The sequence below is a fragment of the Vigna unguiculata genome, chromosome 10 (genome assembly GCF_004118075.2).
Source record: "Vigna unguiculata cultivar IT97K-499-35 chromosome 10, ASM411807v1, whole genome shotgun sequence".
NCBI classification, from domain to species: domain Eukaryota; kingdom Viridiplantae; phylum Streptophyta; class Magnoliopsida; order Fabales; family Fabaceae; genus Vigna; species Vigna unguiculata.
In genome coordinates, this window is record NC_040288.1 from 18,221,306 (window position 1) to 18,246,773 (window position 25,468).

Sequence of the window (25,468 nt, forward strand, 5' to 3'; positions counted from 1 at the left end):
ATAGTTATCCAAAGGTTTAGCACCATTCACATCATCACATCAAAACATTAAAAATACAAATATAAAATAAAGTAGATAATGCATATTAATAAACTAACAAATAATAAGCTACATAGGTCAAGTCCTACAATTTAAAAACTAACTAATTTTACCCCTAGTTCAACAAGTCCTATAATTACAAACCTAACTAATAATCTGCATAATGAGAAGAGTTTTGTCCATGCTGGTGGTCCCTCTCCCGAGCATCATCTTGGTTTTGGTCCTCATTTTGTGGTTGTTCATTGACGTCAAATGTTCATTGTGCGGCAGGAGGAAGAAGATGGAGAACAATAGTTACTAGGGATTCTAATGTTCTCTACAATCGTTGATTCTCCTCCCTAGATTGACGAAACTCCTCCCTAGATTGATGAATTTCTTCTTCCAACCTTAGAATCTTTTGTGAATCCATAGATGTAGAACTGGATGGTTGTTGTGTGAAGGCTTCCCCACAAAGATAATTTTCATTTAGTTTTCCAACACCATATACTCGTCCCATAGGATTTTTGCCACCAGCAACAACTAACCAACTTTTTTTCCTTAACTTCTCTTCCTCACCAGGGTCCAATAGAGATATTTCTTCTCCTTCACCACAAGAAGTAACTTCAGATCTTGCTTGGGAAAATACAGTTTGAAATTCCTCCTATTATTCAAAAATAGACATGTTATATAATGGCAAATCTTTATATTTAAAAAGGAGGAAAGATCTAAGTTAGAGAAATTGCATATGTTTGTTTAGATCTGTGATCTACAAAATCATCAGTATTCTTGCGAACATGAGTATGGTGGAAAAGCTCATCAAAATGTATGAGACGACCCAATTGTTCTACCTATAACCAAAACTAATTAATCATGATAAAATAGTAATCAAGTTATATAACAGTATTTTTTAATGTACATACCATGCGAAGGGCATGCTCATGGATGGTGATTGAGCCACCTGTGTGCAAACATCCACCCTTCTCAGATGCTCGATTCTTTTGATTACGAGCACTCTTTGATCGAAACTCGGGTTGGTTCCACTTAGCAAGCAAACTATTCCATACTCTATCAAACATCCAGTGAGTTTTCTTCCCAGTTTTTCTTGCTTCCATGAAGATTTCAGAAAGTCTATGAGAGGCCTTTGTGTTGAAAATATTTCTAATCTTCTCCTCATGTTCAGGTCTCCAAGCAACCTTTCTCTACAAATATAAACTTACCTTGAACCTTTGGAAGAAGAACTCCTTCTCTTGATCCAACATTGCACCCCAAGTTAACCATGGCTCAACATATTGTTGCTTAAGTGTCTTTGTGATTGCCTTGGAGGCAACTCTACTTGGGTAAAACCTAAAAATATAAACACATTGTGGAAAAAAATGATGTCAATATGAAAAAAACCATATAATATAAAAGAAAAAATGATTTCAACTAGTGTTGATTATTACCCATCATTACAAGGTTCAATAATTTCAAGCACTGCACCAACAGAAGGTCATCATCTTCATTTATGGATGGTTCACCGGCTTCATCGGTAGACATGTGTTGGTCTTCCTGAAGTACATTCTGAATAGATCGGGTGGGTATTGAGGTTGGTGTATCATTTTGTTGAGAGGGGGAAGATAATGATGTCAATCTAGCACCAACACATTGGCAAGCCATAGATGACGGTGTAGGTTCATTAACATGAGGTTGCACAGGTTGAACAATGGGGGGTTGAGAAGGTATGGGTTGGTCAATTGAGGGTTGGGAAGGGGTAGATTCAGCTATTGATGGTTGGGAAGGAATTGGTACAACATTTGTAGTTGTAGAAGAATTTTATCGATCAATAAGGGATTCAAGTATAGGTGCTTTTTGTGATGGTAATCTAAGAACATGTGTGACTAACTTGGTTACTGAAATATCTTGTGAATCTTATGAAGGATTGACCCCAACCAAGGATGGAGGCACATGCTTAAGAAGACTAAGCACGTTTAGAAAGGAAGTTCACTAATCCTTCATCCCTTTCATTTGTGTTTGTTATTTTTGGTTCCCAAAGTTGACTTAGTTGATTCCACTTTAGTTGACTTGTTGACCTTTGAGTAGGTTTGACTTGTAGAGACATCCTTAGGTATCTTTTATTTGCTTAGAGGCCCCTAAACTCTTCTATATAAGGGGTGCTCCTAGACATGTAAAAGGGTTGAACATTTTGAAGTAAAAACACTCTTGTGTCTCAACCATTTGTGAGAGTTTCCTCCCTTGGGAGTGAATACTTTTAAGCCTTATCTTACATAGCAAGTGACGGCACACATCCACTCATCTTCAAGGTTGTCATGGCTTCTAGCCTAGCCTTGTAGTGGCATGCTTCTCACATTTTTACCATTTCTTTCCTTTTCATTTTATGTTTTCTTCTTCCTTTAATTGTTCTTGGTTTTCTATGGTTTATGTGCTTTCCATCAAAATTAGTGAAAAATGAGAGAAAAAACTGGAACAAAATGAGAAAATTCTGGTGAAGAAGAAAAATAAGAAAAAGATGGAGAAGTGGAAAAAAATGAAAACAAAAGAAAGTGAAGATAAGAGGTGATGAGAGCAGAGAAAATAAGTGTGCTAGATTTTGTTCTACACTTGAACTCGCATTATCCCACCTACATTCATCTCACTTGTCTAGGAATGGAGCGTTGTTTACCTTTTCTATGTCATACCTTCACCTTAGCCTCATTACAAGACCATGAAAAACTCCTATTGATCTTGGGTTCACATATGTTTTGATTGGTATTGATTAGAAATTTTCCATGTCTATTGAGTGTGCATTTGATTGAGATGTTGAGAGTAAACACAAGTTGATACACTTGAATGTAGAGTGCAAACACTAATGTGTGAAGTTGAAGTTGTTTTATGCCAATGCATTTTGATTTTTCATTACTTAATATCATTGCTTGGAGTTGTTTTTTATTGACTGGATGTTTTGTAGCTTGAAATTAGAGCATTTTGCTGTCATGTGCAGTTTTTAGTTAGAAAAGTAGGATGAGTCAAGTGTGCAAAATTTTTATTGGGAGATTTGTTTCTGTTTTTGGAAAGTGAGTTGCTTTTCTTTTTATTTTTCCCTAAGTGTGCAATTGTTCAAGTGTGAGGGTGTGATGATTTTCTAATTTTTCCACTTTTTTTGTCCATTTGCATTCGTTTTAGGTTGGTTAAAGTGTTTAATTCATAGTTTTTAGCTTAAATTTAGTTTGGAGTGTCATGTTCTTAGTTTTTTCTTAATTTGTGTTAATTAGCTCTTTTTAAGTCATTTTTAGTGTAAGTGTTAATTAGTTTTGGATCGTAGTAGTTTAGCCTAGTTGTTAGTTGTTTAGCTTCAATAACCTATACTAGAATAGTGTAGTCTAGTATTGGTCATAACATTTGCTAATTTCAGCATCCTAGTTCTAGAATCAATTTGAGTAGCTAGTTACTCTTAGTTTCTATTTTTTATTTTGTTAGTTCTATAATTCTGCATTATTAGGCTAGTTATAGTATTTTTACATCTTAGCTTAGTTTAGTATAGCAAAAATTGATTTCTAGTTAGCTTATAGTATTTTTACTTTGAATGCTTTTGGAGAGTTTTATTGTGTCATAAATCTGCTTTAGAATAGGTAAATTGTAGGTGCTGGTTTGTAGTTTTTAGCAAGTTTAGTCTAGTTAGTGACCTACCTTAGTGTAGTTTGAGTAGTTTTGAATAAATAGTGTTTCTAACCAACAAGTTTATGTATCTATAGCAGATTCAACAAAAAATACACAATCATCATAGCAAAACAAAAAGCTATAAAAGATTAAATTGTATATAAGATAAACCAAGCATTTACCTTAATTTATCTCACACTCAAGCAATTAATCTCATGAAGGTCTCTTCAAATCTGAACTTTGATCACCCAAATCTACATAAGCACATTTTAATCAAAAACACAAGATAACAAACCTAGAAACAAGAGATTACGAACCTTGTGAGTTTTAAGTAGTGAGTTTTAGAAGTTCTTTTACAACTCAGGTTTTGAGTCTTCCTTTGATCACTTTTAATTAATTAGGACTTGTATGGATGATTTTAGTTTATGTTTTAGGTGTCTTTTACAGATTATGTATCTTTTCTCCCTTATCATTTTAACTTTCATGATGTGCTTATATGTAACAAATTCTGATTTAAGTGTGAAAGTGAAGCCAATTTGATATAGCATAATTGAGTAGTTGTGTGTGTGATTTGATTTTTTTTAGTTAGTACATCATATGATGCAAAAGTGGTGTCGCATTTTTAGCACTAATTGCTATTTTGTCTCAACTTTTTAAAAGCTTAAAAATGTAGAGTACGTTCCTTTTTTGACAGAAGATATGATTTAAAGAAGCTTTCTAAATAAGAGCTTATTTGTCTCAAAAGATTAAAAGACAATAAAATGAACAAACTTCCAAAGCAATTACAATGTAACTGGTGTCTCATCATTCACAGTCTCATAGGAACAAACTTCCAAAGCCATTGAAGTAGATTACCTGTTGTCTCATCATTCACAGTCTCGTAGGAAGAGCCACCTATAGCATAAGAGAACCCTACTCTAACTGGTGTCTCCAAATACAAAATGTTTGCCTCTACATTACAATGTAACTCTTATCATATAGGAGCAATTCTTTCACTTATAATGGAATGATCAGTTTCTCCATGGAGTACCTCTGTTCCAACTGTACTCATTTTTAATCAGAACTTTCCTGTTTGGTCTAAAAGCTCCATTTTCAGATAATGCACCCACTCCAAGAGAAGAACACCCAGGTCCTGTACAAAACAGAAATTAGCTTACAAAAATTAGCTTCGTCCCTCAATAAGCATGGCATATTGTAAATCAAAGGCACGTAGATGAAAGATTCAAGGGAGGGAATGGGAAAAGTAGCCATCACGGCCTTATTCATAAGGATTATTCACATAGCCACTAACATACATCCCAAAATGTAAAACCCTAAACCCATCACTTACAATTTTTTTCCAAATTCGCGGAGGGTTTTCTAACAAGGGTTTTGCTTTAAGAACGATGAAGGTCGGGACACGTTTCCGCCATAGAGTCACTGTGTGGGTCGACGATTGATGAAGGATTATCTTGTTCCTTTTTAAGATTATTGAATATGGTGTGAGTTGATTAAGAAAGCTAAGTGAAATCCCCACTGGACATTAAGATAGCAAGCTATCTAGATGTGAAGATTCCTTTCACAAAGCTCAAGAGAAGAAGATGATGGATTGATTCAAAACAAAAAGGAAATGGAAAGCACATAAAGCATAGAAAACCAAGAATAATTAAAGGAAGAAGAAAACATAAAATGGAAAGGAAAGAAATGGTAAAAAATGTGAGAAGCACGCCACTACAAGGCTAGGCTAGAAGCCATGGCAACCTTGAAGATGAATGGATGTGTGCCGCCACTTGCTATGCAAGATAAGGCTTAAAAGTATTCACTCCCAAGGGAGGAAACTCTCACAAATGGTTGAGACACAAGAGTGTTTTTACTTGAAAATGTTCAACCCTTTTACATGTCTAGGAGCACCCCTTATATAGAAGAGTTTAGGGGCCTCTAAGCAAATAAAAGATACCTAAGGATATCTTTACAAAAACCTAACCCTAGCTTCTAGAAACTAGGTCAAATAAGGTTACAAAAATGAGAGACAGAAGAGCCAACTATGGTGTGTGCAAGGCTAATTTCGTTCTAGCACAAAAGGAGACAAAGAATGTGTCTCATATGTCTCCAAAAAGTGGCCAAAGTGTGCTAAAAACAAAGGAGACCAAAGGTACATAGGTACACTTGTTTTATGCCTTTTACTTTATGCTTTATGCCTTTGCTTTACTCTCTCATCCACATCATTTATGCTCCCAATCACCATGCGCCACCTAGCATTGCTTTCTTACTCCTAATTAACCTACAAAGCAAATAAACATAGATTAGCATGTTGGCTTAAGTCAAGTCAACTATAGTCAACAAGTCAAACCTACTCAAAGGTCAACAATTCAACTAAAGTTGATTCAACTAAGTCAACTTAGGGAATCAAAAATAACAAACACAAATGAAAGGGATGAAGGATTAGTGAACTTCCTTTCTAAACATGCTTAGTCTTCTTAAGCATGTGCCTCCATCCTTGGTTGGGGTCAATCCTTCATCATCCTCCCCTTCTTGGAAAGAATTTGACCACCAATTCTTTAAGCCTTTGTGGATGGAGCTTGACTTGATTTGGGGGAGGTTTTGCGCCTCCCTTATATGAGCTCTTGTTCCATCCTTTCTAAGGGTACTACCCTTAGCTTTTGTTAGGCCATCCCTCTTTTCTAGACCACTCTTCCTCTCATGCTTGCGCATTGGGTCTTCCTTTTGAGCCTTGCAAGAGAAGGAAGAATGGTGATGTCCATCTTGCTTTGGAAATCTTTTTTTAGAGGTAAGTAACACTTTGGAGGTAACTTGCTCTTTTTCTTTTTCATATTTTCTCTTATCTTTCACTTTATTTTGGTCCTCATTTGCTTGATTGGGTGAGAGAGGTAGGAGTGTGAACTTCTTGCCTTGGAAGGAGAAAGCATAGGTGTTAGCATGGCCATCATAAAAGACTTTTCTATCAAATTGCCATGGCCTACCTAGCAAAATATGAGTTGCTTCCATAGGCACAACATCACATAACACCTCATCTTTAAAATTTCCAATTGAAAAGTTAATGAGGACTTGTTGAGTTACTTTAATGTCTTCTTTCTTAAGCCATGACAGCGTTTAGGGCTTGACATGAGGGATAGTTTTCAAGCCAAGCTTGTCCACAACCCTTGTGCTAACCACATTTACACAACTTCCATTATCTCTGAGGAGGGGACATAGTTTGTCTTTGATATGACACCTTGAATGAAAAAGCTTTTGTCTTTAAGAAGGTTGAAGTTCCTTGGAAACTTATCTTAGTTGGTGCCTTATCATTAACAATCCACCTTCAAGGGGTTTAATCCTTTCACTTGAAGAAGTGTGGGAAGAAGTACTTTTGGGGGAAGGGGGAGAATAATTTTCACTCTCTACTTCTTTTTTAAGGTTTAAGGCCATGGTTCTTTTGGTATGACAATTTGAAGCTGTGTGCCCATATCCTAAACATTTTGTAGAACTTGACCTTGTACCTTGAGAAGAATTAAGAGTTTCATTAGAAGGCCTAAACGAATTAGTCCTAGGAGGTGGGTCTAGGGAACTCTTGGGTGGTGATTTATCATGTTTTCTTTCTTTATCTTTCCAAGTACTAGAATAGTAGTCATTGTATGAACCACTCCTCTTGGCCTTTTTTTTCTTTTGCAATTGAGTTTCAACTTTGGTAGCCAAATGTAAAACTTTGTCAAGAGAGGAGTACTCATATAACTCTACTAAATCTTGTATGTCCCTCCTTAACCCACTCACAAATCTAGCTACCTTTTCCTCTTCACTTTCAAATTGTAGTCCTACTTTTAGAAGCATGGACTCCATCAACTTGTAATATTCATCCACACACATGGACCCTTGTTGAAGCCTTTGGAGCTTCAAAAGAGTCTCCCTCCTATAGTAGGAAGGAACAAATCTAGCGCGCATCAAATTTTTAAGGTCCCTCCAAGAAGTCGCGAGTGACTCTTGGTTAATATTGTTCATACATAATTGATGCCACCAAGTCATGGCATAATCCTCAAACTCTAAGACTACCAAATCTACTTGCTCTTGATCACTAACTACATGAATGGTAAAAATTTGGTTCACTTTTTGTTCCCACTCAATGTAGATGTTTGGGTCATTTTCTCCTTTGAACTTAGGAATCTTTGGAGTTTGCTTCTCTTGTGATGGGTTGTGCCTAGAATGCCCTCTTTTCCTAGCCTCTCTTTCTTGCTCCTTAGCTTCAAGCCTTTGAATGTGCTCTTGGATTCTTAGGTCACTTTGCTCCTTGTCCTTTCTCAATTGTTCAAAGGCCTCCTTCCTAGACAACTCCAAATCCCGAAGCAATCTCATCAATGTATTGTTTTTGTTTGGTGTAGGTGCATTTTATGAACTTGCCATGATTCCTACAACAAAAACACTCAAATCCGAGACAAAATAAATGGATTAGGGGTTAGACAACATGAAAATCGAGACCAAATCCAACCCAAATTGTAACCCAAGTGTTTAGATCACTCTCCCAAAGTAACAAGGCAAGGCTAGCACTCAAAATCCACCAAAGGAGTGAAGCGAACACTTTTAAAAACTTGTTCAAAACCTTCAAATGCAAGACAAGTGATTCAGCCACAACATCCCAAGAGTTTCAAGAAAAGAAAACTACTAAGTCACAACAAAGAACACCTAGTGACAAGCAAGAAAAGCACAAAAACAAGAAAGTTTAACTTCTAAGGAAATTTTGTTATAAAGAAAAAACTTGAACAAGTCTAAAGCAATGAAAAACACTTTTAAAGACTCTATGGAAAGCATTTGAACAAGCCAAGATTATACCTCAAATTATGCATACATCAAGAAAGATCATAACCAAGTTAAAGCATGGAACTAATTTGCCAATATCACTAAAAATCCAAGTATAAAATTTGGTAGCATAACACCTAGTAAAAATTGCCAAATGGATTCACCAAGCAACACATTAGCTCTCGGCCAAACTGTTTTTGGTCATGAAAATAATTTTTGTTTTCAAAACTAGGTACTTAAGATGATGAGAAGGATATTTTAGGGTGTCTTGAACACTTAGTTCCTTAAAAATTAGGTCAAAATCAATTTCAAGGAGCATGCTACAACAAAAGGCATAGATCTCATGCAATAGCTCAAATACTTAGAAATAAGAATAAGAAAACTCAAAGAAGTATATGACATATGACTCAAGCAAAAGTTAGACACATTTAAAGACTCAACATGACATACACAAAGACACAAACATATAGCTATCATGCATTTAAACTCATGAATTTGAGGCTCAAAGACTAAGCATCCAAAGACATGTTATCCAACCACATTTAGGAGTAAGAAGAGTAACAAAAACAGTAGCCAAAACTGCCCAACATAACCTGAAAAACGTTGATTCGCGGTGATCTCGGCAGCTCTGACCTTTGCTCACTATTTCAATCATAACTCTCTCCACAAAACTCCAAATGCATTGGTTCTTTATTTGTTAGAAACTAGACTAACAGATCTTTCTTTTGACATCAAGAATGTAATTTTTGGATCACTGAGCAGGTGCAGTTTAATCTTTTAAAATCGTGAACAGTTTCTGCCAGCATTGTTTTTGTGTGCAATGGAAGTGGATTTGAACCATACAAAGATAGCTACAACAAGACAAGGTTAGCACATGAAAAACATCATATTCAAGATAATCTAGGCTCTAGATACCAAATTGTGAAGGATTATCTTGTTCCTTCTTAAGATTATTGAATATGGTGTGAGTTGATTAAGAAAGCTAAGTGAAATCCCCACTGGACATTAAGATAGCAAGCTATCTAGATGTGAAGGTTCCTTTCACAAAGCTCAAGAGAAGAAGATGATGGATTGATTCAAAACAAAAAGGAAATGGAAAGCACATAAAGCATAGAAAACCAAGAATAATTAAAGGAAGAAGAAAACATAAAATGGAAAGGAAAGAAATGATAAAAAATGTGAGAAGCACGCCACTACAAGGCTAGGCTAGAAGCCATGGCAACCTTGAAGATGAGTGGATGTGTGCCGCCACTTGCTATGCAAGATAAGGCTTAAAAGTATTCACTCCCAAGGGAGGAAACTCTTACAAATGGTTGAGACACAAGAGTGTTTTTACTTCAAAATGTTCAACCCTTTTACATGTCTAGGAGCACCCCTTATATAGAAGAGTTTAGGGGCCTCTAAGCAAATAAAAGATACCTAAGGATGTCTTTACAAAAACCTAACCCTAGCTTCTAGAAACTAGGTCAAATAAGGTTACAAAAATGAGAGACAGAAGAGCCAACTATGGTGTGTGCAAGGCTAATTTCGTTCTAGCACAAAAGGAGACAAAGAATGTGTCTCATATGTCTCCAAAAAGTGGCCAAAGTGTGCTAAAAACAAAGGAGACCAAAGGTACATAGGTACACTTGTTTTATGCCTTTTACTTTATGCTTTATGCCTTTGCTTTACTCTCTCATCCACATCATTTATGCTCCCCAATCACCATGCGCCACCTAGCATTGCTTTCTTACTCCTAATTAACCTACAAAGCAAATAAACATAGATTAGCATGTTGGCTTAAGTCAAGTCAACTATAGTCAACAAGTCAAACCTACTCAAAGGTCAACAAGTCAACTGAAGTTGATTCAACTAAGTCAACTTAGGGAATCAAAAATAACAAACACAAAGGAAAGGGGTGAAGGATTAGTGAACTTCCTTTCTAAACATGCTTAGTCTTCTTAAGCATGTGCCTCCATCCTTGGTTGGGGTCAATCCTTTATCATCAATGAAGGTCGGCTGATGATGACACTGCGTTTCGCTGATGGAGGCTCACTACGCTGCGACGATGACATTGCGCTGCGTCTGCGTGATGGAGGCTTACTATCGCTGCGATGATGCACTACGCTGATGGAGGTTTCAAGTGATGGAGGTTGAAGTGATGAGTTTTAAGCGAGGGAGAGTGTTGGTTTCGAGAGTGAGTGAGAGTGGAGTGGAGGTTTCGAGAGTCCGTGAGAGTGGAGTGGAGGTTGCGAGAGTGAGTGAGAGTAGAGTGGATATTTTGTCTGAACGTAATATTTTATTTTTAATAAAAAATAATTTGATATTTACATATGAAATATGTTCGTAGGTAACGTTTTTTTGAATTATTTTTTATATATTTTTTTATAATATTAGTTATCTACGTAGAATTTTATAGGTAATGCTTTGTAGAAAAGTTTTGCACCAAAGTCAGTCATGGTTACCTACGAAACTTTCGTACATAATTTATTTTTGTGTTACCCACGAATGTATACATTATCTACGCCTACTTTTCATAGATAAAAGAAAATTATCCACAAAATATTTTTCGTAAATAAATTTTCCTAGATAATAGCCATTTTTCTTGTAGTAAAAATACAATATTTTTGAACCGAATTATACTATTTTCTAACTATTAAATTGAATTCAAATTAACTAAGCAAATGTAAATCAACAACATAAAATTGTAAACGAACTAAACTGGCTATTTTCTAAGAAGAATCAAAACATCACAAATTTATCTAACTACATCTATTTATAATATAATTAAGCTATATTACTCTAATCAGAATCAGAAGTAACTACTATTATTGCTATGCATAATTAAAATAGGACAGTGAGCTGAAAAAACATGTAAAACAGAAATACTAAAGTAAACTAAAGTGTAATAACAAGGTCGCTTCAACATAATAATCTTCAAATGCTAAATGGACTCTAAAAATTTGCAACTATAGTACCTACAAAATTAAAATAGAATAGAAAATACTAAAGTTAGAAAATAGAACTAGATAGTAAAAATGTTAACTTCATGAGGTTAGTGAATCAAAACTAAAACTACAAACTTATACATACTAAAGAAACTACCATCTAAAGCTTGAAACAAATATTAGCTTTGCAATGTTAGTTATTACTAGAAACACCTAATTACATACTGATGTGACCCTAACAAGACTTATAGCATTGAGTTATTTCTTGTCGATTAACGGTACCGACGACCTCATCACATACTATATCATACATTTGAAAATAGAATTGAACACTAATTTACACTACACTAACTAGTAAAGTATATCGGAAAAATTCCTTCCTTTGAAAAATTGAGGTACATTGTAATTTAAATTTAAGTATGTTTTTTACCAACCATCGCACCATTTTCAACTTAGCAATTTAAGTAGAAACCAGACATGCATTTAAGACATTGATAGTTTCGTTCCTCACTTTATCTTATTTGGTAAACCATTTTTTTATGTTCTTCCAATACAATTATCATTTAAAGCCTCCAAATTAGATCATGTAATGTTAAACAGTAAAAGTATTAGATAACATGATAGAACATAAAAGCCTCATGCTGATTAAAATAAACTACTTGAATTTAAGAGGGTAAATGGAATAGTAATACTTGTGTGAAGGAAAAGTGTAGGTACTGTTAGTTTTGAAATGGTGAGTTTAGCCAAGAAGGGGGTTGAATTGGCTTTATAAAACTTTTTCAAAAGCTTAAAACCTTTTTCAATTGAATCTAATAGACTGGAATATTTGGATGTAAATGCAGCAGACCAGTACACTTTCAGTCGATTAAAATATAAAACAGCAGACTAAATTGTTCTTGATGCTATGAAACAGTCAATTAAAAAGACAAATCAGTCGGCTAAAATACTGGAGAATTATGCAGAATGCAGAATTTGCGAATTCAACTCAAACATCTATCTTTTACATACAAGACATGTTCCAATCAGTATTAATAACAAGTACAAAGCCTCAGATTACACAATAACGCATTGAATCACACCAAATATCAAATTGCTTGGTTTTCTTGAGTTTTTAAAGAGTTTCAAAGAGAGGGAGATGAGGGAAAGAAGAATGCACACTTGTTTTTATACTGGTTCACTCAATCACAGAGCTACATCGAGTTTTCCAGGACAACCTGAGCCTGGTTTCCACTATATTCAAAAGTTTTACAAATCAAACACCAAGATTACACTTTTGAACACAAAGCACACAAGATTTTTGATTCACCAAAATCTAGAACCATAACCTACAACAATCACACTTGCAGACCTGAAATCACATCAGGCAAACCATCTAGAGGCACAAGAACGTCCAAACCTGATTGTGGTTGTCCCTAGCACACCATACATGTGTTCTTCTAGCTACTCACAAGCCAAAATGCCTCCAAGATCAACCAAGATCTTCAAACATGAGTTGCAACTGTGTATTGCAGAGAGGGAACGCTTCCCAGAGATGAATGACACAATTTCGTTCAGAAAAACTTAGATTTGCACCTCTGCTCACGAAAACACAACTTATATAGTCTGGTTTAAATGAAAACAGTCGATTGAATTTTCCGTACAGTCAACTGATTTCACCTGACTTAAGTGAAATCAGTCGATTGAAAAATAATTCAACTGACTGAATGCATTCATACCAGAAACTATATACAACAAGCCTTTTAACCTGTTAAAACCCATTTTAACAAATTAAAAGAGACACACTAAGGCACACAAGACATCTAACCTATGTCATATAGCCTATCAACAATGTATAACACTAACACGTTACATTTAACATGTTATATACAGATTTAACACATTAAAACTTAATCTTCAAGAGGATCTTCATCAATCTTCATCAAACACTTAAGATCTTCATACAAATGGCTATATCAATTCTTTGCTTCAAGCTTGCTTGTGCCAACAATCTCCCCCTGAATTGATGAAGCCAACATCCTCGAGTTGAATTGATGAGCTAAGATCCATAGAGAAACCTGAAAAAGCTTTTGCATACAAGATACCAATATTCCAAATATACAACCAAGCAAAAGCACACAAGCATACATACATATCGCATATGCATTGCTCCCCCTATCATTAATAATATGATTTAACTTCAGATTTTGGATTAAGTTTGCAGTATTATATGATTCCAGTAGATTTATTACAGGATTTCCAAATCTAACACACTTTTACTCATTTTAACTCATTTTCTCCCCCTTTGGATTCATCAAATGAAAGTAAATGCATAGATCAATTTGGAAAGATGAAAATTTTCATTAAAGCATTAACATAGGGGTGTACCAGGGCACCTTGTACGAATACAAACACATCAAACCAGAAACAGAAATGACAGATACATCATGAAGCTAAAAATTGATATGATCAGTCGACTGAAATGAGAAAATAGCCAACTAAAATATTGGAACAAACAGCAGACACACAAAATGCAGCACGAAAATGCAATGCATGACCTATGAGCCATCCCCTTCACTCATTCCTAGGGTTGTCTCTGTTGTAGACATTAGAGAGGAGGTCATGAACATTATGGAGTTGGTCATCCAAGTCTTGAAACCTTGTTGTGCAGTACATGTGATGCGCAGAGCCATGTTGAGGTCTTGAAGGTAGCATGGTTGCTCCCTCTAGGCATGATGATTTTGGTCACCACCATGGCTAGCAACCTTTCCTCCACACGAAGCCTTCCCACATGGAAATTTCTAGCTTGCTCACCTTGGTTTCTTACACATTGATTGAAGTATTGCACCTTGTTGAACTCCTCCACTGCCTTAGTTTCACCTTTGCGGACTTGCACACCTCTTTGCCTTAGGCCAGCCACATCCTTCCATGTTTGCCTAGTGATTTCCATCTCCACACCTTTGACAGTTGATTTCAGAACACCATTGCTAAACATGAGGTTGGCATAGAACACCTTCACCAAATCCGGATACACCTTACCCGAAAGCTCAAGGAAAGTCTTCAATTTTTGAGCTTTGAGATGTTGCTCAAGGTTGCCAAAGTTTTTTGCCCTTAGCCATGACATACGAATCACCTAGGAAGAATGATTTGCTTCCTATTGATCTCAATCAAGAAGGTTTGAATTTTGTCCTCATGACCTTCAAACCATATCTCAAGTCTTCCTTGATTTATAGCATTTGGAGAAGACGGAGTAGGTGGAGTGGAGCTTTCATCATCTAAGGGGGCAGCTCGTGCTCTTCTAGGCATGGTGAAAAGTAGGTTTGGCTCTTACTACCAAATGAGAATGCCAATGCATGATGCTTATGCAAGCATTTATAGAATCAAAAGGTTGATTTTCAAAATCAGTCAATTAAATTGTGCAGATTTTCTGGTTTCAATGCAGTACAGGAAATCACAACACTTAAATGTAAGGGGAATCTAAATCAGAGATGCAGTGATGTGTTTCCCATGCGTTTTATGATCAATCCACTCACAAACAGTTCATATCTAATGCATGCACATTGGAAATCATGTAATTAAAGCACTTTATGGTCAATGCAATCTGAAAAGTTGATTTTAGTTGATGTAATAATTGTTACAACTACTGCTACAGTCCAAAAATAGTCATGTGATGCATACTTTGACTGGGTTAATCAATTAAAATCAATTCAAGGCATTCCACATAAGCATAAGTGATTTTAACACATAAAAATACAAAGTCGACTAAAACTGTACCAGAAAACTGATTTTTGGTGCAGTGGCAGTTTTAAATGAAATCTATGTGTTAAATTTGCAGTTTTAGCTGACTAAAATTTTTAGATTTCACGAAATTCACATCAGACCAATTTGAATCAAATATATGTGCTATTTTGTGAGATTTAGCAGATTGAAACAGTTCCAGAACACAAATTATGCAGATTTTGACATTTTAAATGAAATCTATGTGTTGAAATTGCAAATTTAGCTGACTGAAATACTGGCAGTTTTCAAATTATACAGATTTTTGTCATTTTAAATGCAAAACACACATGATCTAATACAATTAACAAGCCAAATAGATATCAACATACATTCTTCATGTCAAGAATACCTAATTCAGTTCTAAGCTTATTAAATCTATCATGTGCAAGTGGTTTATTGAATAAATCCCCAATTGATTTTCAGTTTTCACAAACATGATTTCAATATCACCTTTTTGAATATGATCTCTTATGAAATGATGCCTGATTTCAATGTGTTTAGTTTTAGAATGTTGAATTGGATTCTTGGTTAGGTTGATTGCACTTGTATTATCACAATAAAGAGGTACCTTCTCTAGCTTTACACCATAATCCATAAGTTGATGCTTCAACCATATGCTTTGAGCACATGCATGTCTAGCTGCTATGTACTCAGCCTCAACTGTAGAGAGTGCTACACAAGCTTGGTTCTTGCTATTCCATGAGATTAGGCTTAATCCAAGTAGATGGCATGTACCACTTGTGCTTTTCCTATCCAATTTGCACCGTACATAGTCAGAATCTGAAAAACCACTAAGAACAATGTTAGATTCATTAGGATACCATAATCCAACATTAGTTGTCCCTTTCAGATACTTGAGAATCCGTTTTGCAGCTTTAAAGTGTGATTCCTTTGGATTGGATTGAAACCTAGCACACAAGCAAACACCAAATTGTATATCCGGCCTACTAGCAGTTAGATATAGCAAGGAACCAATTAACCCTCTATATTTGGTTGAATCGACTTGGTTTCCAGCCTCATCTACATCCATAAGGCAGTTTGTAGCAATTGGAGTGGCAACCTCTTTGCAATCCTCCATTTTGAACTTTTTCAGTAGATGAAAACAGTATTTTGACTGGCTTAAAAATGTCCCATGCTTGAGTTGCTTCACTTGCAGCCCTAGAAGTAGGTTAGCTCACCTCTCATACCACTATTGTGGTGCTTGCTTCAAACCATATAAAGCCTTTTTCAATTTGAAAACATGATTAGGATAGAGGTGATCTTCAAAGCCAGGGGGTTGTGATACATACACTTCCTCATTTAAGAAACCATTCAAGAATGCACTTTTCACATCCATTTGAGAAAGTTTGAAATTACACATGCATGCATATGCTAACAATAACCTCACAGCTTCTAGCCTAGCCACAGGTGCATATGTTTGATCAAAATCAATGTCTTCCTCTTCATTATAACCTTTAGCAACTAGCCTAGCCTTATTCCTAACTATATTACCATTTTCATCCATTTTATTCCTAAACACCCATTTTGTACCAATCATATTCATTGCATCAGTTTTAGGGACAAGAGACCACACATCATTCCTAGTGAATTGATTAAGTTAATCTTGCATAGCAACAACCCAAATACTATCACACAATGCATCATTCACATTCTTAGGTTCAATTTGAGAAACAAATGCAACATGTTGAAAGAATGCAAGCTTGCGTCTAGTGGATACTCCCTATTCTATGTCACCAATTATGTTGTCCTTTGATAATCCTTTAGGTTCAATCCACTCCTTGGGTAAATTATTATTTGCAGCTTTTTCAGTCGACTGAATTTCCTTTTCAACTGACTGATTTCCTGCAGCAGATTCCAGTTCTGCAGCAGATTTCTTTTTCAGTGTTGTTTCTTCTTCATCTGCAATCTTAGGCACATGATCTTGCAATTTTGGGTTAGTTTCATCAAATACAACATGCATAGACTCTTCAACAGTCATCAATCTCTTATTATAGACTCTATATACATGACTTTGTGTAGCATAGCCTAGAAAAACACCTTCATCCGCTTTTGCATCAAACTTGCCAAGGCTTTCTTTGTCATTGTTTAAAATGAAACACTTACATCCAAATACTTTTAAGTGACTTAAAACAAGCCTCCTCCCTATGAAAAGTTCATAGGGTGTTTTCTTCAAAATTGGCCTAATCAACACTCTATTTAAAACATAGCAAGCAGTGTTGACTGCATCAGCCCAAAAGTACTTAGGTAGTGAGTTCTCATTTAACATAGTTCTAGCTAGTTCCTCAAGTGATCTGTTTTTCCTTTCAACAACACCATTTTGTTGTGGGGTTCTTGGTGTAGAAAAATTATGTTTAATGCTATGCTTTTCACAAAAGTGTTCACACTTTTCATTTTGAAATTCCCCACCATGATCACTTCGAATAGACACTATCTTGGACACCTTTATTGCACACCTTTATTGATAAAATTATTCTCTATTAAATGAGTGCATATATATATATATATATATATATATATATATATATATATATATATATATATATATATATATATATATATATATATATATATTGAATTGAAATATTAAAATATATATAACATTCACATTTACATATTCAAATATATATTATAATGCATTATAAAATGTTTTTTGAAACTAAATTTCAAGATTAGTTTATTGGAAACGAAGTTGTTCTCTGCTTTCTAATTCAGTGAAAAATTTCTTTTAAGATATTAAATAATAATGTTTGGATTTAAAAGACCATAAATAAAATAAAATTTAACATTTAAAGTATAAAACATATACAAAAATTTAAAGTCTTTTTAATAAATACTCTTAATGTTTCTCATAACAAATATAAGAATTAATAACGATATAATAATTATTATAAAATATAATAATATTTAATAAAAATATAATTATAAAATAACATAATAAAGCTAATAATAATTAAAATATAGTTTAAAAATTGAAAATTTCAATTTTTTTTTTAATTTTAAAGATACAAAAATACTTATCATTTTAATTTCAACCTTATTTCAAGATTAAGATTCATACTGTGAAATTTGAAATTTGAAATATATATAATAGTCAAGTTTAAATTTGAAATTTAAAATTTCAAAAAAGTTATAAAAATATTCCACTTAAGTTTGAATCTAAAATTCAAAATAAAAAAAAGGTAAAAAAGTGAAGTCTTTTTGATGAACCATTTTAATTCCTCTAAACAACTTTAAGATATCTTTAATCATGAACAAAGTTCGTATTTAAGATATGAACAAAATCTGGAGATGAAAAATTAAAAAAGTTTAATGAAAATACATGAATAATTACAATTCAAGATAATAAAAATTAAATATATGATATAAAACAATAAATAAATGATATAGTATTTGGGAACAAAATCTTAAAAATAAAGAGTTGAAAATATTTGATGATTCTTAATAATATAACATATTATAATTCATCACAATAAATAAATTATAAAATAATGACAGCAATACGGTTGCTAAACTAAAAATAAATAATTATAGTATTTAATGCTATTGTACTTTTAACCAAAGTCAATTATTAAACTATTTATATTATTTATAATTTATTATTGTAAAGAAAAATTTAGAAATAAAAGTTTAAAATATGAATTTGTGCTAAAATATGACAACTCTACCACCAGATGAATATACTCTTTATATTTACTTTTTTTATGGTTTATCATTTGTAGTTTTTTAATTTTTTACTATTTACATTTTTTCCCAGTCTAACATTTATATTTTTAGAAGGATTAATAATATTAGTATTAAACTTGAATGTTGATTAACTTCTCTCGCAAATTTTAATAATAATATTAATATTAAAATTTTACTGTTATAAAATAATTTTTAAAATAGAAATAAATTAATATTAAAATTTTCAAAATAATAATAATATGTAGTTCAATATTCACACTTGAAACAAATTAAATATCACGTAAAAGATATAAATATTATTAATAATTTTTAAAATATCATTTGTACTTATTCATTTTAATATTAATATTCAAATTGGATTAGACGGATAACTTTATGTCAAATTTGAAAAACTTCTCTACACTTAAACTCAAATCACAAATGCATTCCAATACAATTTTCCTTTTCTAATGTATTAATTGGACAAACACACGTTCTTTGTTTTTCTTTCTCATTTATAATATTATATTCGTCATTTTCTGATTTTCATGTTCATTATAAACCATGTTTGTAAGTAAGTTCTTTTTTATTACTCTCTTCCTAAGCATTTGGAAGTTTTCACAAAGGATGTGATATGATCAATTATTCTTTTACTTTTTCAGAGGTGTTAACTGACTTTTGGAACTTTAATTCATCACAAATTAAAGTTTTTTTAATGTTTTTGAACAACTGTCACATATTTTTAATCTTTTAGGAAAACTTAAACATTAATTATCCTATTAAACTTATTTATTTTATATAAAATTATATACAAAATAAAACATGACAATAAATAATATATATATATATATATATATATATAAAAGATTTTCTATTTAAATTATACATATATTAAATGATTTTTTTTTAAATTGTTATCGAACCACTTTCTCATTACTAAAAAGTAATATATACATACATATATATATATATATATATATATATATATATATATATATATATATATAAAAAAGTTACATTTTTATAACATTTTAAAAAATAAGTTACAATTTGAAATTTAAACTATAAAAAAAAAAAGCAATGAATTTTCTTAATTAACATTTACATTGTCAACAATACAAAAAATTTCAACTTCAAAGTTTAAATAAAATAAAATTTAAATTTAAAATTTAAAATAGTAGAAAATTTGTAAAAATATGATATCAAAGTTTAAATTTAAAATTTAGCATTCAAAAATATAGGCATGTCAAAGCGGGTCGGGTCGCCAAGAAAAGGGCAGGCCAAGTTGGAGTTTTCAACCCGCCAAACCTTTGTGGCCCAGCCCGCCTAACCCATCACACTAGCAGGTCAAAGGCAAGTCAGCCCTCCTTGACCCGCCGACCCATTTTTTGTAGTGTTTAAAAATTAAGGGTTAAATATGTTTTTGGTCCTTTAACTAACAATGAAATTTGGAATTACTCCCTATTGGAAACTTTGGACGATTTTAATCCTTCATCTTTAAAAATGCGTGGATTTAATCCTTTTAAACAAATTTTGTTAAGTTTATTTGATGTTTCAAACGCATGTCATGATTGTATTTAAGTTGTTTACATTGTTTGACACATTTTTTCTTCAATGTTAAATCAAATACTATCATGAAATGCGTTTGAAACGTCAAATAACTTTACAAAATTTGGTTAAAAGGACTAAATATACGCATTTCTAAAGATAAAAGACTAAATTGATTCAAAGTTTCCAAGAGAAACTAATCCCAAATTTTGCTAATAGTGAAGGGACCAAAAACATATTTAACCCAAAAATTAAAATCAATTAAAAAAAATTATATATATATATATATATATATATATATATATAATTTATAAACAATTTTTTTTAAAGTTAAAAGAAAATTAAAAAATAATAAAATGTAAAGCGAAAAGGTGGGCCAAAGGCGGGGCGGGGCAAAAGAGGCTAGGTTGACCCGTTTTGACACCTCTACAAAAAATGTAAAACATTAAAGCCTTTTTGAATTAATTTTTAAATGTTCTTGAATAACTTTCACATATTTTTTACATTTCACAAAAGATTAAACAATAATTTAAAAATTAATTTTTATAACATAGACATTCGTGTATCATTACAAAGTGAAAATTATAAATCCTTGAAACTTTTAAAGATATAAATTTCACTAATGATTTCAATTTTAATATTTTTTTTTTCTAAATTAAGATACATACTCCCAAATTTGAAATTTAAAATATAAAGTAGTAAAGTTTCAATTTGAAATTCTAAATTTTGAAAACTATAAAAATATGGTAATAAAATTTAAATTTGAAATTCAAAATCCAAACAAATTGAAAAATGACTCCAAAAGAAGAGTTTATTCTTTATATCTTTCTACATGGGTCAACATTTGTAGCTTTCGATCACTTATATCTTTATATTTTATTTGCATCGTTTGTCTAACATTTGTATTTTTAAAGAATCTATTGTTTACATTTATATATACAATTTATTGTAAGGCCCAATTATTTCCGTTTTGTTTTATTTTTGGACTGTCCAATCTTTGGGCCTAAAGGGAGTTGGCCCAATTCGTTTCTGACCTAAAGTGCCCAAACCCTAATTTGAGCTCATTTTCGTAAAAACAGATTTCCCTTCCCTTAGAGCTACTGCTGCCTCTGCTAGGGTTCCAGAGCGCACCTTCAGTTCACTTTCCGCTTGACTCCGTTCTTGACCCACGTAAGTGTTTCCAATCCATGCTTCTAAAATCTCTGATCCTATTTTCCGTGTGTAGTGTTAGAGTTTCAGTAGTAAACACCCCCTGTTCGTTTTTCCAGCTCTGTGATCTTCTCCTAGAGTTTTGGTACTCTGCTGTTCCGTGTCGAGACACTTAAAACTAGCTCGTTCCAGGTAAGGGAAGCTAGAACCTCTTCATGTGGTGTGATTTGGCTTGTATCGTTGTGGTTTGTGGATTCTTTGAGATTGTGTACTATTATGAGTGTCCGGACTGGTTGGAATCTCTGTTGGGTGTGTGTGTATGCGTTGTGCAGGTGCGAATAGTGGTGGACACTGATAGTCTCGCCCAGGCGAGCTTGCCTCGCCCAGGCGAGATGTGCAGAGGTTCGCCTAGGGCTTTCTGCGCGAGTGGTCACCCAAACGACCAGAACGTGTTTTGAGCGAGCAGATGTCTCGCTTAGGCGGAAGGGGTCTCGCCTAAGCGATATTGCGTAGGGGCCACTGTACTCTTTGTCGAGCTCTCGCCTAGGCGGAGGAGAACTCCCCTGAGCGAGAGTCATTCTAGCTTGAGCGAGACCCTCCAGCCTGAGCGAGGAGCTGGGCAAAGATGTGTCTCGAGATGTTGTGTTCTCTGCGATTGCATGTTTAAATTGTGTTTATATGGGTTATTGTATGATGGCTTAATGGGAATGAGTATGCATGATTGGGAAGGGATTATATGTGGGTGATTGTGAGCTTGGCATGATTTCTATATGAGTTGTACATGAGAAGTTGGATACATATATATGTGCGTGTGGTCATAAATTTGGCATGAGCAACAATGGATCTCGATGGTTGGTAAACCAGTGGCATGGTTTTGGTATGAGGAGAAACACTTTACTCTTGGTTGAGAATAACGAGTTGGTATGGATTCGACATGTGAGAAATGAGGATTGGTTACGGATGTTGGTATGAAATATTATGTGAATTGTATGTGAAAATTCTTGGTTGTTTATTATGTTGGTATGTGTCAGTGCGTAATTCCTTGGAGTCTCTAGGTGAGACTTTCAGGGTCGTGCTTCAATGGTCGAGACGTAATTTCATGGCCCCTGTTAGTGGGTGTCCATGGTGGTGCCCCATCTATATGGTCTGATAAGGATTCAAGGTAAGGTTGCATCCTAACACTCTAAGGGGTCAGTTAGTCTCACTCAGAGCGAACTGACTCCTGTGGTTAGAGTAGTAGGAGGCTTGAAATTCATTAAGGGCTAACCTTGTGTGTAAGGGAAATTGATTCATTATAACACTTGTAACACTTAGCTCAGGGGTGAGTAGCTCGGGGGTGAGCAGAGGTATCCACCACAAGCGCAAGCATCCGCTGAATTCGACCAGGCTATATGTATCCGAATGAGTCGAGTCTTAGTGTATTGATTGAAGGGTCATAACATGCTTGGGTTATAAATGTATATTGTATGTGTGAACACTGAATTATGAAAGTACATTTGATTGCATGGTAAATGTGTTGGCTCTAGCTTACCCTTTCTTTTTGGTTGCTTTGTATGTTATTCTTCTATCTTCGCGATGATCATCAATTTTATTGATAGGAGCATATGCGAGAGGTAACCGTGGTCAACAGGGGAGAGACGAATCCGCTGCTTAGCCTCTTTGGGCTGGACTTTCTGTCCTTCTTGGGCTATCTTTGGGGCTACGGCCCATGTACTTGTCTGCCTTTATATTTCTCTAGGAACCCAGTAAACTGTTTAATATGTTTCCTTTTTTTTGGTGGCATCGCGGTATGCCTTGGTCTGTATGGTGTTATATTTAAACTCTAAGACTGCCTTGTTATATTATAATTGTGTGACGTTTCTTTAATTACGCGTATTAATTAAATGGGACGTTACATTTATGGTATTAGAGTGGTCATTCCTTAGGTATGTGGACTTGGATGTCCGGTTAGCTTTCTCTGTGTCTTCTGAGTGTTCTTAGTTAAATTCTCGCCATTATCGAGCCTAACCAAGTGATTTTCTGTGTGTCAGTGAACTATGGCACCTCCTCGTAGGACTTTGCAATCGTCCCAGGATGACGTGCCCGATATCGCCAAGGCAATAGAGGCGATGGTGGCTGCTATGACATAGCAGAGCACCGCGATGATGCAGTAACACGAAGCATCCATGTAGCGACAAGCAGCATCGCTTGAGCAGCAACAACTTGTGATGCAGCAGATGGAGGCTGCTAGGGCAGCTGCTGAGGATGCCCATTGGCAGCATATGGAGGCCCTTCGCCAGTTGGAGGAGAACAGGGTGGTTGCACCTGTGTTTGGTCCAGAGCCACGACCGCTAGTCAGGGAGTGGAGTCTGGAAGACTTCTTGAAACACCATCTCGTGAAGTTCAATGGGAAGATGAGCCTTGATGCAGTGGACCAGTGGCTGAAGGATCTGAAAAGGATCTTTGATGCAAAAACATGTCCAGCGGAGAACAGGTTGGCTTTCACAGTGTACATGCTCACCGGGGAGGCCGAACATTGGTGGACCAGCACCAAATCCATTATGGAGCAGAGGGGAGAGCTAGTCACGTGGGAGGCTTTCTGGGGAAGGTTTCTCTCGGAGTATTTCCCCGATAGCGTCAGATATGCCAAGGAGGTGGAGTTCCTCCAGCTCACTCAGGGAGAGAAGTCCGTAGCCAACTATGTTGAGAAGTTCAAGCATCTCAGTCGCTTCTACACCTTGCCACTCGAGGAGGAGTGAAGATGTCGCAAGTTCGAGAATGGGCTGCGTGGTGACATTCGCTTGATGGTGGCACCTTTATCCATCAAGGATTTCACCGCTCTGATGGAGAAGGCCAAAGTAATGGAGAAGATGAAGAACGAAGTGGAGGGCCAGAGGCCTCAACAGTCACAAAGGGTAGGCGGACCATCTGGGTTCAAACCCAGACATGAGGAGCGGAGGAGACCATATGACAGACCTCCCCATCAGCCCCAAGGGTTTAGGGGTCTTCCTCCTCAGCAGGGTCGCGTGCAGTGTTACATATGTAGGGGTCCTCACCTGAGGAGTGCCTGCCCACGTATGGAGGGTTATCGCAGATGCAACAACTGTGGCAAGGAGGGCCACTTTAGGAAAGATTGTCCCACTCTTGCTAGGACAGCGCCACGCCCTCCGATTCAGGCTTCTCACCAGCATCAGCGGAGAGACAGGGGCAACAGGCCTCAGGCGACGGGCCGAGTTTATGCTATGACATGAGCGAAAGCTACAGGTTCAGGTAACCTCGTGATGGGTTTTTGTTAGATAGCTGGGATGAAATTTTGTGTGCTATATGATTCTGGAGCGACACACTCCTTTGTGTCAGATGCTTGTGTGAAAAAGTTGGGTCTGCCGGTGTGTGAGCTGCAGTGTGAACTCGTGGTATCTACTCTGGTATCAGGTTTGGTCAGGACGTCGTCCTTGTGTGCTAGGTGTCCTGTGGAGGTGGAGGGAAGCAGATATAAGGTGAATCCGATATGTCTACCTCTCCAAGAGTTAGAAGTAATCCTAGGGATGGATTGGCTCTCTGCCAACCGCATCCTTATAGACTGTCGGGAGAAGAGGTTGTTGTTTCCCGAGTCAAAGGAGCTTGAGTTGGTGTCTCCTCAGGGGGTGGTGAGGGAGGTTCAGAGTGGTACGCAATGCTTCATAATCTTCGCCCGTATGGAAGTGGGGGAGAGAGAGACCATCAGTTATACCTGTGGTACACGAGTTTGAGGACGTGTTTCCGGATGAAGTACCTGGGTTACCTCCCAACAGAGAGGTGGAGTTCTCTATTGACCTAGTACCGGGGACAGGTCCGGTGTCGATGGCTCCATACCGCATGGCTCCGGCAGAGTTGGTGGAACTCAAGAAACAGATAGAGTAACTGATGGAGAAGCAGTTTATCCGACCTAGTACTTCGCCGTGGGGAGCACCAGTGTTGCTAGTAAAGAAGAAGGACGGGAGTTCACGTCTATGTGTGGACTACAGACAATTAAACAAGATGACTATCAAGAA

General features: G+C 35.4%; 2 protein-coding genes across 2 annotated transcripts; one reads left to right on the forward strand and one right to left on the reverse strand.

Moving 5' to 3' along the window:
* Window positions 1-355: 355 nt before the first annotated feature.
* On the reverse strand, window positions 356-1,674 carry LOC114165332. Its single transcript, XM_028049979.1, has 5 exons — window positions 1,502-1,674; window positions 1,236-1,362; window positions 939-1,157; window positions 789-866; window positions 356-679 (listed from the first exon to the last, which is right to left on the reverse strand). Exons 1-5 carry the CDS (start codon window positions 1,672-1,674, stop codon window positions 356-358), a joined length of 921 nt encoding a protein of 306 aa, XP_027905780.1.
* A 22,567-nt stretch (window positions 1,675-24,241) lies between these two features.
* LOC114165333 lies at window positions 24,242-25,337 on the forward strand. The gene is made up of 3 exons (XM_028049980.1): window positions 24,242-24,670; window positions 24,839-25,093; window positions 25,140-25,337. The coding sequence occupies exons 1-3, from the start codon at window positions 24,242-24,244 to the stop codon at window positions 25,335-25,337; spliced, it is 882 nt and encodes a 293-aa protein (XP_027905781.1).
* The last annotated feature ends 131 nt before the right edge of the window (window positions 25,338-25,468 follow it).

What these genes read in the sequence shown, in the direction of transcription:
- LOC114165332 (XM_028049979.1), bottom strand. Translation starts at nt 1,674, where the DNA reads ATGGCTTGCCAATGTGTTGGTGCTAGATTGACATCATTATCTTCCCCC. An exon ending in AATGAAGATGATGACCTTCT is followed by an intron (nt 1,363 to 1,501) that starts GTTGGTGCAGTG and finishes TTATATTTTTAG; the next exon opens with GTTTTACCCAAGTAGAGTTG. An exon ending in ATGAGCATGCCCTTCGCATG is followed by an intron (nt 867 to 938) that starts GTATGTACATTA and finishes TTTTGGTTATAG; the next exon opens with GTAGAACAATTGGGTCGTCT.
- LOC114165333 (XM_028049980.1), top strand. Translation starts at nt 24,242, where the DNA reads ATGGTGGCACCTTTATCCATCAAGGATTTCACCGCTCTGATGGAGAAG. An exon ending in GGCCTCAGGCGACGGGCCGA is followed by an intron (nt 24,671 to 24,838) that starts GTTTATGCTATG and finishes TGTGAGCTGCAG; the next exon opens with TGTGAACTCGTGGTATCTAC. An exon ending in CTCAGGGGGTGGTGAGGGAG is followed by an intron (nt 25,094 to 25,139) that starts GTTCAGAGTGGT and finishes CCCGTATGGAAG; the next exon opens with TGGGGGAGAGAGAGACCATC.